The following is an 18,292-nucleotide window of genomic DNA, read 5'->3' as shown; positions in this document are numbered from 1 at the left end:
AATCAATTTATATTCCAGTGCACAATAGCATAATATTGCTCAGGATTTAAGAAATGTACAGATTCAGCAAGGTGTTTATTAACAAATGCCTGCGTTAGATATGGTGGTGGCCTGCCATCAAAACCAGACTGACCGGGCCTGGGCCGTGGCTCAGCGGTCCAGGCACCTTGGCCGGTAGTCCGAGTCTGGCAGTGTGCCGCGGGCTCGACTCCTGATCCTGACGGCCTTTACTGCATGTCACTCCCCCATCTCTCTCCCACATTTCCTGTCAGCCTACTGTCTGTCCCTCTATAAAAATATATATAAAATAAACAAACGCAAAAAAAAACAAGAGAGGCCACGAGAAAGGCCCTAGACAGTATGTCCTAAACGGGGTAAAGAGGATTAAGCCAATAAGTGGGTGGGGGGTGGCTGAGGAGTAGAGACTGAGGCTGGATGGTAACCCTGAAAGGTTGCCAGTTCGAATCCGGGCTCCCCCAGAGTTAGTGTCGAAGTGTCCTTGAGCAAGACACTGACTGAACCCCTAATTGCTCCCAATGTGCTGGTTGGTGCCTTGCATGGTTTCCTCTGTCATCGGTGTATGAATGTGTGTGTGTGTGTGTGTTTGTGTGAATGGGTGAATGTAATGCACAATCTATGTAAAGCGCCTTGGATAAAGGTGCTGTATATATGCACCATTTACCATTTTAAGTGATTTAAGTCAAGAGAGGGCACTTGGCTGTGTTAATAGGTATTCTAATTAAATAAACATTGTACATTGTCTGTGTATTAACAACTGCATGCCATGGGCTCTGAATCAGGTTCCACTATGACTATGAAAATTGTTGTGGTGTTGACATGCAGCTAGCTATTTGGTTCTGGCTCAGCCAGTTGCACCGTCACTTGCTCAACTGCTCAACTGTAAGTTCGAAGTGAATGTTGAAAAGCCAGATTTAAGGAATGTATCATAGAAATTATACCTAAAGTACAGAACAAAAAGTTGAACCTGAAGTTGAAGTTTGGCCTCAAAGTTAGCCTAAAATAAGGATCATGTTTTTTATTACTTACTTACGCCTATCGCCCAACCTTGGGCATAGGCCACGAACAAGAGCTCTCCAGGCATCCCGGTCCTGGGCCATTTTCTCCAGCTGTCCCCATGTATGGCCAGATCTCTTCACATCTGCATCTAGGTCATGCCGCCAAGGGTTTCTTGGTCTGGCTTGGTTGGTTGAAAAGCAGCACCTGGCCCTCCAGGTTGGGGGTTGGGCGTGGGGCTAACTACTCCACCCCATAAAAGAAAACATGTTACAGGAATGCGAACATGTTTTTTATGCACAACAGTTAATCATGGGAAGAAGGTGCAGCACTGCAGGTAATATTTGAAAGTACAGTAGATTAAAAGGAGGAAATGTCTGTTAACATTATGAAGACATTTTGAGCACTGTACATATCTTGACGTGGTGGGTGGGTGACAAACCACAATATCTGACTTTTGGGGAACAAACTATCTCTTCAAGTAGAAAAACTCCCAGATCACTATCTGTTATGTGGCTCAAGTAGCAAAGTAAAAGTTGTTCTGACTGTGTAATTACTACTTAAGAATGTGATATTTGAATAATACTGGGTGAGCAGACCAACACTGAGATATGAATAAATCTGAGCACAAAGAAAAAGGGTTAATTCATACATCCATTCATACATCTGTTTCACTTGTTGCACACAGGTGGTGAAAAACAACCATGCTGTTTTTGTGCTCAGACACACCCAGCCACACACATCCGTAAGGGAGTGGTTGCACCACTCAAAAATAAAAGATCTTCATCTGGAAAACATGACGTTGGTCAAGTTGCATCATGTTTTCCAGTAGAAACATCAGTTAATAGTCAAGCAACATGTTCTTGTTTGTACTTTGTTGAATAGTGTTGCTTGACAATGAGTCATTTTTGTTAGGCTTTTTAATAGTTATATTTATTAGTTGTTTTGTTCATTATGGTGCTAATGGCCATAACCATGGCAAGCACAACCAAATATATAAGTCCAATAAAGAGGAAGACTGATAATGTGTTCAAAACCTGCATTTTGTTTTAAAACATATTCATGACTTGTCACAGAGGATTACAATTGAGGCCTTTAGCAGACACTCATCCAGAGTGACGTACAAGTGCAGGGTCATAGTAAAAGGCATGAACCCTAGTCAACAAACGACAGGGTATAATTGGTCACATAAATATAGTGCAAAGAAAAGTAATCCAACAAAGTAACTGGGAGGCAGGTAAACATTAATCCTAGTTGTTCTTTTTATGCACATTTGATAGGTTTTGTTAACTAACAGAACTGTCACAACACTGTACCACACTTCCCCTGAGCTGCATGATGTTGCATACATTACATAGCCTACAATACAAATATACAAATACATTTAGATATGAAAGATTTGGACATTTCTTCAAAACCATCATCATCACCACACCATGACATTTACTTACATTTTACTTGATGATTAATTGTCATACAAATAATGTGAATTATTTTAATGGAAATAATCAATGTCTTGTTTGTTTGTTTTTAGATGCAGCAGCAAAAATATTAGATCTACCAGCATCTTTCTGAGCTTGTAAATCTGCTATTTTCACAATTCTGCATGATAACCTTGTATGGCTAATCAGACTAATCGATTCGATTATAGATTATTATTGTTCTTCACTGATTCATTTATTTATATAAATTAACATGATTATTCGATTTGTTACATTTTGTTTTGGATATCAATAATTGCAGCCATAGTTTCTTTATAGAGGTGAGTGATAAGACAGGTGTTGCAGTGTTGCTTCAGTGGAAAGCACATCACATAAAGAGACTCTGTTGGTGGCCATAAACTACAAGCATCACAGGTAAATATTACATTTACATATACATCAATACGCAAAACAAGTGGATGGACTGGGTGAAGCTCGACTGAGACAGTGTTTCTGAGTTGCTTACGGTGCAACATGACCCTTTCCTCATGTTCCATCCTGGACAAAAGTGTGTCCTGACCAGTTAGGTGAAATCTGAGACTCGAGCTCCACCACTCTGCACGGTTACACGTGAAGAGGTTCCTGCTCTGGTGTTGTCATATCGGCTAACAGTGGCGACTCGAGTCTCTGCCTTTGCACTTTCATTCTTTGAGCCTGTGTCTGACGCAGCAAATTCTGTAGCCTGTGGGCCAGTCGTCGGGCCAACCATAGTGACAATATTTTGGAGAGGAGTTGGGGCCAGCAGTGCCATCCCAATTTTCCACTTTGAGGTTCTCTCACTGTACCACCTAACTCCTGTATCAGACCCCTAAAGTCCTGTGGTAAGCAATATCGAGGGACATGTCTGAGGTCCTTAGGGATGTCCCTACTGTGACCAAGGCCCTGGAAGTACACAAAGGCAACTCCGTGGTCCTTGCCTTGCTCTTGAAGTGCCCCCTGTAGGCTGGCCATGGCGGCTTTGAACACTGGCTCTGTCACTGAAGACGGCTCACTCAGTGGGATCTCCATCCCATCAGAACCTTGCTGCCCATTGCCTTTCTGTTTTCTTCCCTTTCCTATCCTCTTCCCTTTAAGTTTCCAATCCTCCTGCGACTCCTCATTCATATTCTCCCATTCTTTTCCTCTCTCATTTCTATCCACTTTACTACTCTCCCCTCTCCACCTTTCATAGTACTCCTTGGCTTCAGGACTCCAGACAATCAGCACCTTCCCCTCTGATTTGCGTACTGCTTCCCACTGTCCATACAGCCAAGGGAGCGGGCCCAGGTCTGCCACTGCTGCAGCCCCAGCAGCACTCCTAGCTCCTCTGTCGGAGCTGTGGGCCCACTGGGCCATGCGTACCGTGCTGCACACCTCCCCTTGCAGGATGGAGGCTAACACACACACAGCAGACACGTGGGAAGTCTGGTCGGAGGAGGATACCAACAACACTGGCCTGTGGGCAGACAGCCAACCTAGAGGTTGAAAGGCAGGCATGTAGAATAGATGGGAGAATGGTAGGAAAGAAAGAAAGAAAGAAAGAAAGAAAGAAAGACATTTTGCTTAATTTTTTATTTTACTTAAAAGTACTTACTTTTCTCATTCATTACAGCTATTGCAATATATCCCTGTATAACATGTTACTGTATTAAAGTTTTCCCTTTTATTTAGATGGTTGGATGAAGAGTTGTAACCAAGCTGACATGGTAACAGGTTGACAATCAACCAGTAATACGAGACCTCCTCTTAAATGGAAGGTAGTTGATGTTGGAACCAAGGCACCAAGCCAGGGTCAACAAACAACTTGATTTATGTATGTAATAAGAGGCTTAAAGTTGTCAAAGAGTGTTAATGCTACAATGAACTATTTATCAAGGAAGCAACTGGACCTGACCTGAAACTCCTTTCCTCGTCACGTGGCATACAATGATTCCCGACAGTGCCAGAGTAACTGCAAACGCCAAGGCTGCCACTCCAAACATACCACATCTTCTGTGTGTGGCTACAGGTAAACAGAAAGAATGCAATATTACTGTATGCTTTTGGCAGCATGTATATATACACGACTACAGTATTTATGTATTTATGCAGTTTATTTATTTATTGAATATTTTATTATTGCAAACACAATAATAAATGTTAAAAGGATAACACAAAAATCCCTGAGGGCTTGTTTCCAATGTGGCCCTGTATTCAATTCATCAAGACATACAGTATAAGACATAATATTATTATTTTATTATTATTATTATTTTAATACATCTTTCATTGAACTAAATTTCAAAGACAAATATTGTACTTGGAACTCTTAAGCCTTTTTTTTTACTACGGTATATAATACTGAAAATAGATCTACAAGCTCACAACATGTCACAAACGATGCACATTGTGAGCTTGCTGTAGTCGAGTAAGGAAAAAATAAACTCCAATGCAAAGTTGAACCAAAACATTCCCATTTTATTTGCATTTGAAAACAGTGTGCTGGAGTTTCTGTAATATTTTCCCCCCACACCATGCCCATATCCCCACCCAACACTACAGGTTCAGTGGTCCCCAGGTTAATTCTTAGTCAGGGTGGTGGTCTCTGGTTCACCGTCAGTTGAAAACCCCTGATCTAGTAGATAAACTCACTGTCAAGGCACAGTATTCTTCTCCCATGCATAGCCGGATCCGACTGCCACACCTGCAAATTCACAGCATCAAGAAAATGTTAAAACTAGAAAGGGGCAATTCTGGGAAATTGCAAGTGTGGTTGCACTGAAGTAAGCCGCAAATTCTGTCTTGAATTTTTCATGTTTTCGTTTTCATGTATTCGTACTTCTTCAAATGGCTTCTGTGGGAAGCCATTTGCACACTTGTAATTCATTTATGGGTTTATACTAGAAAATTCTGTTCTTGATTAATTACGTCTTGTTGTGATGGGATTACAGAAAAGGTTACAAAAAGCATCCATTGAAGTTCTCAAACCTAGAACAGTAGTGTGTTGCCTACAGCAAACACACTAATGAAAAGAAAAGGCACGAAAAGCCCTGACCTGCACGGCTTTATGACATGACTCTATACCTGCACACACGTCTTCTCAAGAGGCAGTCCTTCAATAGGCACATTGAACTGTGTCTCGGCTGCACCCCCTTCCTGTAAAACACACCAAAGGAGCTGTCACTCATTTGCCTGTTTGGAGAAATATACCGTAATATAACAGGAATTTAGCCTGTCTACTGTATCTGCACATGAATCTTTTCTCACAATGCTCTCTCTCTCTCTCTCTCTCTCTCTGAGAGAGGGAGGGAGGGACTAGAGAGCGTTGTGAGATTGTATTTTTCCTATTATTTAAAAATGTTTGCCAACTTAGCCAGCCCACAGGCATGCATTGCACGCACACGCACACACACACACACACACACACACACACACACACACACACACACACACACACACACACACACACACACACACACACACACACACACACACACACACACACACACACAGATGTACCATTTTCACTGAGTAAACATGTCCTCTTGGATTGCACCCCAGCTCACTCAGGACACAGAGCTGGGCAGAGTACTTGGCTGCCACGGAGGAGGTGAGATACACAAGCACCCTCTGCCTACCAGGTCCAATATGTGTGTCCCACTGAGGCGCATCTATAGGACAGCGAACAGAGAGAGAGAGAGAGTATAGCTCACCGTTTCCCACAGAAATATTTATTTATATAAATACATTTTAAAACAATATATAAATAAATAAATACATAGTACATACATATCCAATTCCAATCTACAAGCATACAACGCGGCGCAAGTTCGATATGCTATTTTCATTAGTCTGGGTCTTGGGCAAACGTCTAATCTCTCTTCTAGGTCCCGACTTGAAAAGTTTGGGAACTTCTGGCATCGCTGGTTGTTTGTTAGGGGATGACTTATAGGGCCAAATGTGAGAGTTAACAAAAACAAAAAGATTGCATCGTTGAACTCACCATACTGGAAAAGGCATTGAGTGTTATAGCTTCCCTGGAGAGAGAACTACAAAAATGGAGGACAGAGTTAAGCGTCATCATGAGTGATAAGAAGAAATAAAATAGCCCATTCATACACATTCACTCCTATACCAAGGTACTACCCCCCCCCCACACACACACACACACACACACACACACACACACACACACAAAGGTCCTCACCTGCACACATATCTGAGGGTGCTTGTCTACAGCAGATATGTTATATTTCTGGAGGAGACAAGGAGATTTAATTTTTTTTAACAATTAACATTTTGGAGTTTTTTTCCCCGACAGCAGAAAAGTATAAAACATTATCTTACCAGATAATACTCGTCTCTCTCCTCCGAATTATGGCTATCACTAGTACACATGTTCGGTTGTATTAAGTGGGTGGGAACCCCTTTTGGTGTTTTAAAGCATTATGTTATACTTTAGCTATTGAAAAATAGCAGATCTACAAGCTCATAGCGCTATGAACTTGTAGGTCTGCTATTTTTGAAAAATCCTTAAAATGTGCCTCAAATCTTTCAGAAAATTGTCATGATTTAGAAAACTTTTGATGTAAATGATGAAACTTGAACCATCTCACTCACCGGGACTTTTTGGTCTTCTTGTATCACATCAAGTGTTGAGTTGAGGATGGGTGTGCAGAGGTGTGTTTCATGGTGCTTCCAGCAGAGGGCGGCAGAGGGCAGGTAGCTGGATGGACACTTGGAGATCCAGCTTACCACTGACTCATAAGGTTTGACTCTACTGGAACGCCACACATCCTTAACATCTGCAAACACAAATGTTAACACATTATCAACACATTGTATCTCCACATTCTATCTTTTCATGTTTTATTCCTATTAATGCCCTGTTTTATAATTTGCAGAATGACAGTGTCATGCAAAAGTAAATCAATGCCGGCTTATTGTATACTTCGACATAATTATGACATTATGGGCCCTATTTTGCGTTATGATTTAACTTAAGAGCTGTTTTGAGGGAGCACAATGAAGAGTGTGTCTGTCTAGCTGATCTACAAGCTCAGCTGTAGCTGTTTTGGGGGAAGATTTTATTTTTTGGGGAAATATTTAGTTTAGAGCAAGAAATACACCCTAAGAAGACCCCTAAGAAGAGCTCCCCCCGAGCTCTCATCATGAACATCTGAACCATAGATATTACATGCCATCAGTTGGACTGTGGGATTAACAAAGCTCTCCACTTCTCCAGAATTATGTGTAGGGTAGTAAACAGTCTCAGACAAAACACAAGGCATGTCTCACACTCACCTAATAGAGTGTCATTTTGAAATGGGCACCGTTGCCGTCGCTTGGCGTCTTGAATTGAAGTGAAATACGCCTGGACGCAAAGACAAGCATGTAAATGCAGGGCTGTCTCTCATTGGCAATAACACAGATATGTGGCTATAGGGGAACGGATCTCACCTCAACGCAGACACAGGGTAGGAGGTAAGTGAAGTTGAGAATGGCAGACAGAGACTTCAACGGGTCAATCTGAAAAAAGAAAGCGCCAGTGTATGTAAAACAGAAAGATCTTCCTTCCAGTAACGTTTTCCACGTGTGTGCGCGCACGCACGCACACACAAGCTACTGTATGCCAGCATACACGGAAGTGTCCTTCAGGTACTTTTATTTGTTGTAAAGGTCACTTCCGTGACAGCCTGGCCCAGCCTGTGTGGTTCCTGGTCTAGAGGGGTGGGTGCCGGTTGAAAACAGGCGGTGGATCCTATTGGTTCACTGGTACCTCAGCACCCGCCCCTGCCAGCCTCCACCCCTCCTCTCCCCGGTAGAAAACAGCGGAGAAAACTGACGTCACCAAATTTGGAGCGGCCGGCGCGCCTCTGCACTGTTGGTTAACAAGGAAGTGGGCTTCCTATGCCAAGTTGGCATAGGGGGTTTCCCCAGTCCTTCAATGCGATGGTTTCAGCAAAACATGAAAAGACTCATTAATTAATGTAGAGATCATTTTGTAAGAAATGCAGTGTCAGTGACACGGATCCCAAGGAGGCCAAAGTCCAATGCAAAAGCAATGAGAAGGAAGACCAATGCAAAAGAATAGTTTCAATGTCTTCTAACTGCCATTATTATAACTTAAAAACAAACAAACAAATAAAAACATAATACACACTACTCAGCAAAGTATTTCAAGTACAAGAACTGCTGCCTGGGGAAGTTATTATTCTCCAAACACGAAGTAGTCTGTAAGATTTTAAACTAATTGTTTGTTCGTTTGTGTACACAAAAATGCTTAAGAATGGCTGTTTGATGGCATCAACGCGATTATTTTTGCATTGTACAGTACAGTGGTCTCAGACAGTCCTCATTGTTTTTGGATAGGACAGGTGATTGTTATGCCCCGGGACTAAAGCAGGGAGTCTATGAAGGTCACACAATGATCGTGAAATTGAATCCATCTGTGCCTTTTGTACACAAACACATGTGCATATCCAAATACATTGCATGTGCTTACAGTACACATACAATTACACACACTTACTCACTTCACAATTGATACTCACTGTAATATCACTAGAAGACGACACAGACTCGCAGGCATTCTTATCCCATGCTTTGTAACACAAACGGGTCTCCACTGAGTCCACTCTGTGTCCCGGTTGAATGGTCACATTGACACATCTAGACCGCCGATCCACAGACAGATGGAATTCTGGCACTGGATCTGAAACCCATTGAGTTGTCACATGTAACTTGTTTGTTTTGCATATCCTTGTGTTGTGGTTTGTGGTTCAACAAGGAAATTATATCATAAAAGAAAAAAGGTGTGCTGAGGTGTGAGATGGATGCATGAACTGTAGCGACCCATTTGGCAAAAATAGCAGATCTGCCATAACGCGATCTGTTGATACTGTACATCGGCTATACTAGTGGACCTATAGTATAGAGCCCTGGGGCACCCCGGACCGGACCACTAAGTATAGGGTTTACGTTTACACTTACAGTAAGTGGTTAAAAATGTACAATTACAATTTAGACATTTAGCAGAAGCTCTTAATCCAGAGCAATTTACATTAAGCAACATTAAGCAAAGTATCATGAATCATACGTAAGCAAAGAATGTAACAGTGGAATATAATGAAACTAAAACTATCCATATACTATATAGTGCTGTTTACATAAAATGCTATAGGTCTACATAAACTGCTATCTAATAGGGGATTCACACTATGGTCCCGGGTGCGCACTCGGGACCACTTGGCAGATGTTGTGGTAGTGTGAATGATGCGTACCGTTCCCGGGAGCGGATCGCCCAACCGTCCCCAGGACCGCATGGGGGGTGGGTCTCTGGACCGTTGAAGTGTATTCAGATACGGATCGTTCCAATGTGAATGCATGCGTACCTAAAGAAGGAAGTGGACTGTTTTTTTTAAGAACGTGACATAATCTCTAGTCGACGAGCCAAGCGTCAACAAAAAAAACAACGCGCGTAACACCAGCTCATTTCTCAACGCCGCCCGTCTCCTGTTTAATCTGCGTACACGCGCAGCACCGCAGTGCGTGCTGATCTTATTCTGCGGACTACACGTGGTTCTTGGACTTTGCTTGGCATAGTTTCCAAAGTAAAACAAAATAATAATAATGCTAAAGTAGAATCCATAGTAGCCCTGGAACATGACTGCCATGATGATTATCATGACAGTCATGCAGAAACTTTGCCCTGTTTTTTGCGCTCGCTGCATTTACAAGATTTCCGTATATATAAACATTCAGATTTCAAATATAAAGTACTCACAAAGTGTCCCACGGGTGTTAGTTAGTAGCAGCGCCAGCGATTAGAATTGCTGCGTCCCGCGTTGTTTAATAAAAAGCATTTTTGTCCGAGCTCCCCGGCTACTTTTTTCAAACGGGGTTCGTTTGGGAAATCCACAGTTGCACACCGGGAGCGCACTCGCCTATTAGTCTGTATTGGCAGGGCGGTCAGCGTACATATATAGAACACACCGAGTGCCACCCTCCTCCCGACCGATAGGGGCGCGTAGTTGAAAGCCAATGGCAAAATAACACCTCGGATAAAAATGCTTTTTATTAAACAACGCGGGATGCAGAAATTCTAATCGCTGGAGCTGCTACTAACTAACACCCGTGGGACAAATTGTGAGTACTTTATATTTGAAATCTGAATGTTTATATATACGGAAATCTTGTAAATGCAGCGAGCGCAAAAAACAGGGTGAAGTTTCTTCATGACTCTCGTATGAATACGAGAGTCATGAACCATGGCTAAATCCATAGCAAACTAATATCAAACACAAACACGACACTGGAGCACAGAACTGACTGACACAGTGAATAGCAGGCAGGCTGACAGTATAGTAGTATAACGGCAAAGAGGCAATGCAATTTAGTGTGTCTGGATTTATTTGAGACAATGTCGCACAGTTGATGGCCAGTGTCCGTACGCGCCAGCCATCAAGCACACCGTCATCAGGAGGATTAAAGTGTGTTATGCAAGTGTACCCGGTGAGCTGTTGAATCTCAGGTAATGTGAATCATGGCCATCGGGGACCAGGCAACCGTATTCGGAAACGGTTCCAATGAAACGGATTCAGTCCGTCTCAGTGTGAATCCCCTATATGTCTACATAAAACGCTATTTAAGTTATTTTAAGTTACATAAGTTGATCCTTTGCATACGCCTGAGGTCAAGGCTAGGGCAAGTACTACTGCAAGTGCTATGGGCTAAGATGGAGTCTGAAGAGGTGCGTTTTCAGACTGCGGCGGAAGATTGGGAGTGTATCTGCAGTTCTGATTGCAATGGGAAGTGCATTCCATAGTTTTGGAGCCAGAAGGGAGAAGCGTTTGGGGCGTGTGAGGAGCGTTGTCCCGGTGTTTTTAGGGAGGCTACTTCCAGCTTCCCTGCGTCGGCAGATCTGAGCACTCGGGGGGGTTTGTAGGGTGCGATCAGACTTGCAAGTAATGGCGGTGCCATACCTTTGGTTGCTTTGAATGCCAGCATCAGAGTTTTGTACAGTGTGAGGGCAGCGACCGGGAGCCAATGGAGGGTTAAGAAGCACACATACAGTAAATCACTACCTGATACTTTGTAACTTCCTTGTTCTTGTCTCCCTGACCCAGTTGTGAACGCCACATCAATTCTGTTCCCAAAATCCACGTCGACACAATTATAAACCAGTTTCCACTGCAATGAGAAAAAAAGAATAGAGTCACATCTTCATCATTATCATCTCCATCAACATGATCAGGGACTAGCCCTGGAACATGACTGCCATGATGATTATCATGACAGTCATGCAGAAACTTTGCCCTGTTTTTTGCGCTCGCTGCATTTACAAGATTTCCGTATATATAAACATTCAGATTTCAAATAAAGTACTCACAAAGTGTCCCACGGGTGTTAGTTAGTAGCAGCGCCAGCGATTAGAATTGCTGCGTCCCGCGTTGTTTAATAAAAAGCATTTTTGTCCGAGCGCCCCGGCTACTTTATTCAAACGGGGTTCGTTTGGGAAATCCACAGTTGCACACCGGGAGCGCACTCGCCTATTAGTCTGTATTGGCAGGGCGGTCAGCGTACCTATATCGAACACACCGAGTGCCACCCTCCTCCCGACCGATAGGGGCGCGTAGTTGAAAGCCAATGGCAAAATAACACCTCGGATAAAAATGCTTTTTATTAAACAACGCGGGATGCAGAAATTCTAATCGCTGGAGCTGCAACTAACTAACACCAGTGGGACAAATTGTGAGTACTTTATATTTGAAATCTGAATGTTTATATATACGGAAATCTTGTAAATGCAGCGAGCGCAAAAAACAGGGTGAAGTTTCTTCATGACTCTCGTATGAATACGAGAGTCATGAACCATGGCTAATCAGGGACCTAGCCTGGGCACCATTCCATTTCGGATTCATGAACCGGTCGGGAGCGGATGATATCGCTACGTCATGTTGTAGTATTGTTTTGTAGTCATCAATCTTTCGGAACTTCCTTTTCCCTCAAACCGATATTTCTCAATAAAAGCGAGAGCTTTTATTGTTATTCTTCCAGTTTGAGGGAAAAGGAAGTTCCATTTGATTGTTCCTGCCTGATGACTACAAAACAATACTACAACATGACGTAACGATATAATGCGTTCCAGACCGGTTCACACGGCACTTTTGGAACAGAGACCATGCAGGCTTTCCTCCAAGGTAGAAAGCCTGGTGAGGCGAGGTTATAAGGGACCTGAGATGGTCATTTAAAAAAAAGGAAAGGAAAAATAAATAATAAATATTACCACAGCCAAGTTGTTTCCACCAGGTTCTTGACAATGGACCTTCTTTCTCCTCGCATTGCCCATAACCATAACCCTAATAACCTAAAACACAAAAGAAAAAGTAGCCTAAGTGAGAGCAACGTGTGTTTCTCCCTATATTGCATTATGATCTAGAGCAGGACAAACCTTCCTATTCTTTGTCCTTTGAATGGTGAATTTTTTCCTGTAGAACTGCATTTCTGCATCGATTTCTACTTCTAGCATCGATTCTTTTTGGAAGTCTATAAGAAAACAATTGCCATTCATATACTGAACAATTACCAGACGTAAAACATGAATGAAACAAAACAGTGCACTTGTTCAGAAATAAAATATTAACAAATTTTCTATTTCACTAATACCAATTGGAAACAACGTTTTTTATTGTTGTTTCGTCACCTTTACAACGAGGTATAACTTGTAAAGATTGTGTATTTGTGGAATGAGTAACACAGCTAAACGTGTGGGTAGCGCCCAAGATTTGCCAAAATCCCCCAATATGCATCTGTTGGTATTCACTCTTGTTTTGAGCGACCTGCCAGGCGTGTAACTGCCTACTGGCACCTGAGCATGGGTCCTGCAAACTTGTTCAGTTTGTTGAGTTTGTGTATGCTCCAGTCCAAGCAGCAAGACCTGCCCCCATCCCACTTTGCCCAGGATAAAGCCTGTGCAATAGGGCAAGTGGATAGTGGAAGCTGGTGTTCCGTTACGCAGAGCGGCAGCATTATTTGGTGTCAGCCCTGGTACCATTTCCAAGCTTAGGACCAAGTTCCATGAGACTGTCCCAGGAAGACAACATCCCAAGAAGATCAGTTTATTCACTGAGGAACTTCCAGAGATTTACAGGCAAGATTGGCACAACGGCACCCCAGACAGCTCTCTGTCAAAGTTGCAAGACCCATGCTCAGGTGCCAGTCACACACATGTGACTGGTCTGGCAGACTGGCACAGTCTTGCCAGCAGGTGCATGCTGGCAGGTCGCTCAAGTCAAAACGAGAGTGAATACCAACAGAAGCATATTGGGGGATTTTGGCAAATGTTTTGGGGGCGCTATCCTCACAAGTTATACCTTGTTCTATGTGACTAATCAACTCTACAAATTATATAAAATACAATACCAATTGGAATTATTGAAACATTGAAAAATAATCGACAGAGAAATTATCTTAGGGTTACATTTGGTACAGTTTCAAAGGTGTATTTAGTATAGTGTGAATTTCCTCCGTACCTTCAGCTGTCATCCAAACATGCACACTGACACATTCTCCGAGTTTATCTCCAGACACCTCAGGCACCAGAAGAGGCTGGTGCTTGTAAACTGGTCACACAGAGGGACATTAATTAATATCCCTTTAATGTGTTGGACTTAGTGATGTGATACTGGCACCACAGAAAGCATTTATTGTAATAAATAAATAATAATAATATATAGGCCTATATATAGCCTAAATAATTCAGTCTCCTCTAACAGTGTGACTGTGAGCCACTAGACATCAGATTAAAATCAATTTACCAGTTTGATTTCCCATCTACAGTGAGGGGAAGAGAAAAAACAATGTAAACATTAATACATTAATACATCACAAACCTGTAAGGGTTATTGAATAATCAAGATTGACGAATTTTGAAGACCTTTAGTTAATAGAAGGATTGTAACTATATAGCTACTCACGTGGCATGTAAAAACATCTGAGGCAAACAAAAATCGCACTGGAGACACGTAAAAGAGGAAAATGAATGACAGTTCCTTGATAGGACACATCTTAGGCTAATACTGAATCTTTATACTTGAGAAAGACTACTATGGCAATTTGGGCACGTTTGTATTCGTCCAGGTATATCAATGTAACATCCACATGACCTCATCTATCCCATGGTAAAAATGTAAATAGAATAGGCTACCTGCGCATATCCCGGTAATAACAAAACGTCCATTTATGTGCAAACTATAGCTACGAACTACGCGTCCACAACGCCACTGGCTTCTGCATGGTGTTGTGCACCCCCGTAGCGTTCCTTTGAATTTCAATTTCGCTTGAGTAAATCCCTGCCTCCATCGGCCCCGCCTCTCAAAGAATTCATGGGTGGAGCTAAGGGTGGAGCGGGTTAGAGAGAGAGAGAGAGAGAGAGAGAGAGAGAGACCCTCACACACAGTGAATCCCTGAAAATGCCCTCACACACAGACAGTGAATATCCCTGGAAAGATGTCCGCTCAGCCAGCTATAGTTATGGGACTAACACAAGCACAACCACCAGACAGAAAACAAACGGGACTACACCAAATCATAAGAAAACAAAAATAAATCTATCTCAAACACTGGAAAAAGATCTAGGCCTACTCAAAACCAGAGCGAAATGGAATATGCTGTTTAGCACTAAACAGAGAATATACATGCAGAATACTTGAGCACAGTAACTGACCCAAAACTAAGGAAAACATTAACTCGATATAGACTCAGTGATCACAGTCTTGCAATTGAGAAAGGCCGCCATAGGCAGACCTGGCCTCCCAAGAGAAGACAGACTATGCACCCACTGCACACAAAACGAGGTAGAAACTGAGCTACATTTCCTAACCGTCTGCCCACTGTACCAAGACATATACTTTCCACGGATTACAATCACCCAAGGAGAGTTTGAAAACATGACTAATGACAAAAAACTCCCATATCTGTTGGGTGAAGTACAACAATGTGCAAACACAGCAGCGAGATTTGTGAGCTGCTGTGGCAGGATCTGCCAAATGGTATACAAGCACCTTAAGGAATACAAACCATTGTGTGTACACTGTTTATCAAAAGTATAAAGCGTCTCCTATATGGACGCATATTGTATAACTATCTCTGACAGAAAATACACAATCTTTTTATATTTTCACAAGATAGTATTACCCAAAGTGTTAAGGTAACAAAGTTTACACCTATATTTAATTCCTATTTATATCCAATATTTATTTGTAAATACATTGTTTTATTTTGATTGTCTTGTTCCAGCTGTACTAGGTTTCCACTCTTATTGACAGTAAATGAGTCTTGATTTAGGTCACGGTTTCGATCAGCCGTGTGCGCACGCGCGCGCGTGTGTGTGTGTGTGTGTGTGCGCTCTTGAACGACAATAATGACCTGCTTTAAGGTCCCTGCTCTCATGTAGCCTACACACCACTGGATCTCAATGATTAGGCGATCTAGTAAAATACATCATCATACAAGAATGTCTATTATTGAGCTGCACCAACCTACAGTAAGACAAAAAGAGTAGGGTCTACTGGACCAAAAATATGGAGGTCTGGCGTCTGTGGCCTAATAGCCTACCTATATAAAAGGTGGAGATAGTGGTCGACAAAACCATGCAGTTTTAGTGTAAAGTCGGTCCCTTATAGTTATAGGTCATCTTCACCCACGTGCATGCATTCAAGTCAGTTTCTTTTGCTTTTTGAATAGCACAGGGTGCCAACACAGAGGGCCCATGTGTGCTGGTTGTTGCTACGTTAAAGTGGTATGAATAAAAGGATAAAAAACTATATGGCTTTGAAAAATAACTTCTGTCTTAACCACTATCTGATACAAATCACTTGTTTCCACTCATTTTCTTGTTGCTCAAGGCAGGAAACCAGACATGAATCTAGTGCAGAAGTGAATGGAGGTGCGGCTGCTCAGCGCTGCTGAGTGGGTGATTTTGGTTAGGTGGGGGAAGTTTATCATTATATGGAAATCCTTACAAAAGAAAGTTTGGCAATGGTTTCATGAGAAAATAATTCTCGAAAAGCCCAATGAACCCACCATTTAGTTGCAGTAGAGGTGCTTATAGTTAAAGCAAAGAGGCACGTTTGATCAGTCGTCTGGATAATCCCCCACATATCAGTCATCTGGACAATCCCCCAAGTGTGGTAGAAGTAATAGTCCTACTAAAATGTTAAATTTGTTATGGTCTGGGGAAAAAGGGTACATTGTGTTTTGAGACCAGCCAGTGGTTGTCATCTCTAATTACGGTTGTCCCGATCCGATCACGTGATCGGAAATCAGTGCCGATCGGGTGATTTTCAAAAGGTCAGAATCGGGGAGAAAAATCGGCTGCCATGTGTCTGAATGGGAAAACCTTATATTATATCTATATATATAATATTCAGTCTCTTGAGCAGGCCTCCAACTGTGTTGGTCTTTATCTCAACGAGACAAAGACTGAATACATAAATGTATGCAAATCCAACAATAACCACGTTATCAAAACACTTAACAGTCCTTTGAAACAGGTTGATGACCTAAAGTATTTGGGTTCATACATATCTTCTTCCCAAAAGGACTTTCAAACTACGAATTAAGGGTATGGCCTGGTCAGCCTGCAATGAAGGACCGGGAAGTCTGGCATGGCATTGTGGTCGTAAAAATGCTCAGGAAACCCGTAGAACCAGTGTAATGAATATGTTTAGCATCATGCTCCTTTTCACTCTTTCTGGGCAAAATAGAAATCCTAAACCAACAGGCCACACCCCCTTTATAACCACACAACAACATATTCAATACCGTTTGTTACACATGAAGGCTTATACAGAGGACACTTACTGTAAGTACACTCCCCCAAGATTAGCCTGTATGGACCTACTTCTCAGGTGAAGCCAGTGTGCCCCCAAGCAGACCTCCCACAACTGTTGAGCGAGCGAGGTCAGAGGCATACAATATATATATATATATATGTATACTCTAAGGGTCAGAGGCAGTCTGAAGTGTTAGACAATGCCACACATACAGTAGATGCAAGTTGGAAATGCATGCCACAGTTGATCATGCAATACCCATTTTACCCATATGGGGATTAGCGGGAGCTCAGAGTAATGTCAGAGTGGAATAAATATTCAGTAATAACTTGTAAGAGCATGTTTTTTGAGTCAGTGTAAGTATTATGTTGACCTTTTACAAGGCTAGTATAGAATCAACCTTGAGATATGGTATCTCCAGCTGGTTTGGCAATCTAACTGTGAAATATAAATCTCAAATAAATAGTCTAGCAAATGTGTCTGGGAAGATCATGGGCATGTCCACCACCCATCACTCCCCAGGCCATTTTTGAACAGGCAGTGATAAGACAAGCTTGGAATATTGTATCTGACCCGTTACATGTATTGAACAGAGTATGAGCTAATGCCATCTGGTAGCGGTAGGAGATATATTACTCCATTGTGTGACTATAATAGATTTAAGCACTCATTTGTTCCTCGTCAATCAAAATGCTCAATCACAGATTGCCGAATGGCAGCAACCGTAACTGACTAGATGCAGTTTATCAAGGGAATGTGTGCATTATCTAATTCTTTTTATGTTTCATGGTGTTTTGCAGCTGTGACTGTCTCCAAGACAGATTTCTCCTTAGGGAGACAAATAAAGACACCCTTGAACTGGTTAGAGAGGGACCCCCCTTACTGCCTTACTGGAGGTCGGTTGCACAACACTAGTTTTGGCTCACCATTAAAAGAGTCATTGAAGATGTTGTATGTACTGTAAATATCTTAGTACACTCGATGACCTATGACTCACTCCTT

At 42.2% G+C, this 18,292-nt stretch overlaps 1 protein-coding gene and 1 long non-coding RNA gene across 2 annotated transcripts; both read right to left on the bottom strand.

The window, feature by feature from the left end:
* Positions 1-2,541: 2,541 nt before the first annotated feature.
* Positions 2,542-12,806, bottom strand: LOC310861471 (interleukin-17 receptor E). Its single transcript, XM_083768922.1, has 14 exons — positions 12,742-12,806; positions 11,540-11,645; positions 9,737-9,847; positions 9,008-9,168; positions 7,914-7,982; positions 7,758-7,827; positions 7,074-7,258; positions 6,661-6,708; positions 6,457-6,502; positions 5,973-6,124; positions 5,538-5,609; positions 5,106-5,157; positions 4,369-4,476; positions 2,542-3,949 (listed from the first exon to the last, which is right to left on the bottom strand). Exons 1-14 carry the CDS (start codon positions 12,802-12,804, stop codon positions 3,060-3,062), a joined length of 2,133 nt encoding a protein of 710 aa, XP_083625048.1. The 5' UTR covers positions 12,805-12,806; the 3' UTR covers positions 2,542-3,059.
* Positions 12,807-12,902: 96 nt separating this feature from the next.
* LOC310861502 lies at positions 12,903-14,626 on the bottom strand. The gene is made up of 4 exons (XR_014569490.1): positions 14,432-14,626; positions 14,273-14,288; positions 13,988-14,077; positions 12,903-13,001 (listed from the first exon to the last, which is right to left on the bottom strand). It is a non-coding gene; the product is annotated as an uncharacterized lncRNA (long non-coding RNA).
* Positions 14,627-18,292: the final 3,666 nt, after the last annotated feature.

The sequence above is a fragment of the Protomyctophum parallelum genome (assembly GCF_964188405.1).
Source record: "Protomyctophum parallelum genome assembly, chromosome: 7".
In the NCBI taxonomy this organism is placed as follows: Eukaryota; Metazoa; Chordata; class Actinopteri; order Myctophiformes; family Myctophidae; genus Protomyctophum; species Protomyctophum parallelum.
This window is presented reverse-complemented; position numbering and strand designations above follow the sequence as displayed.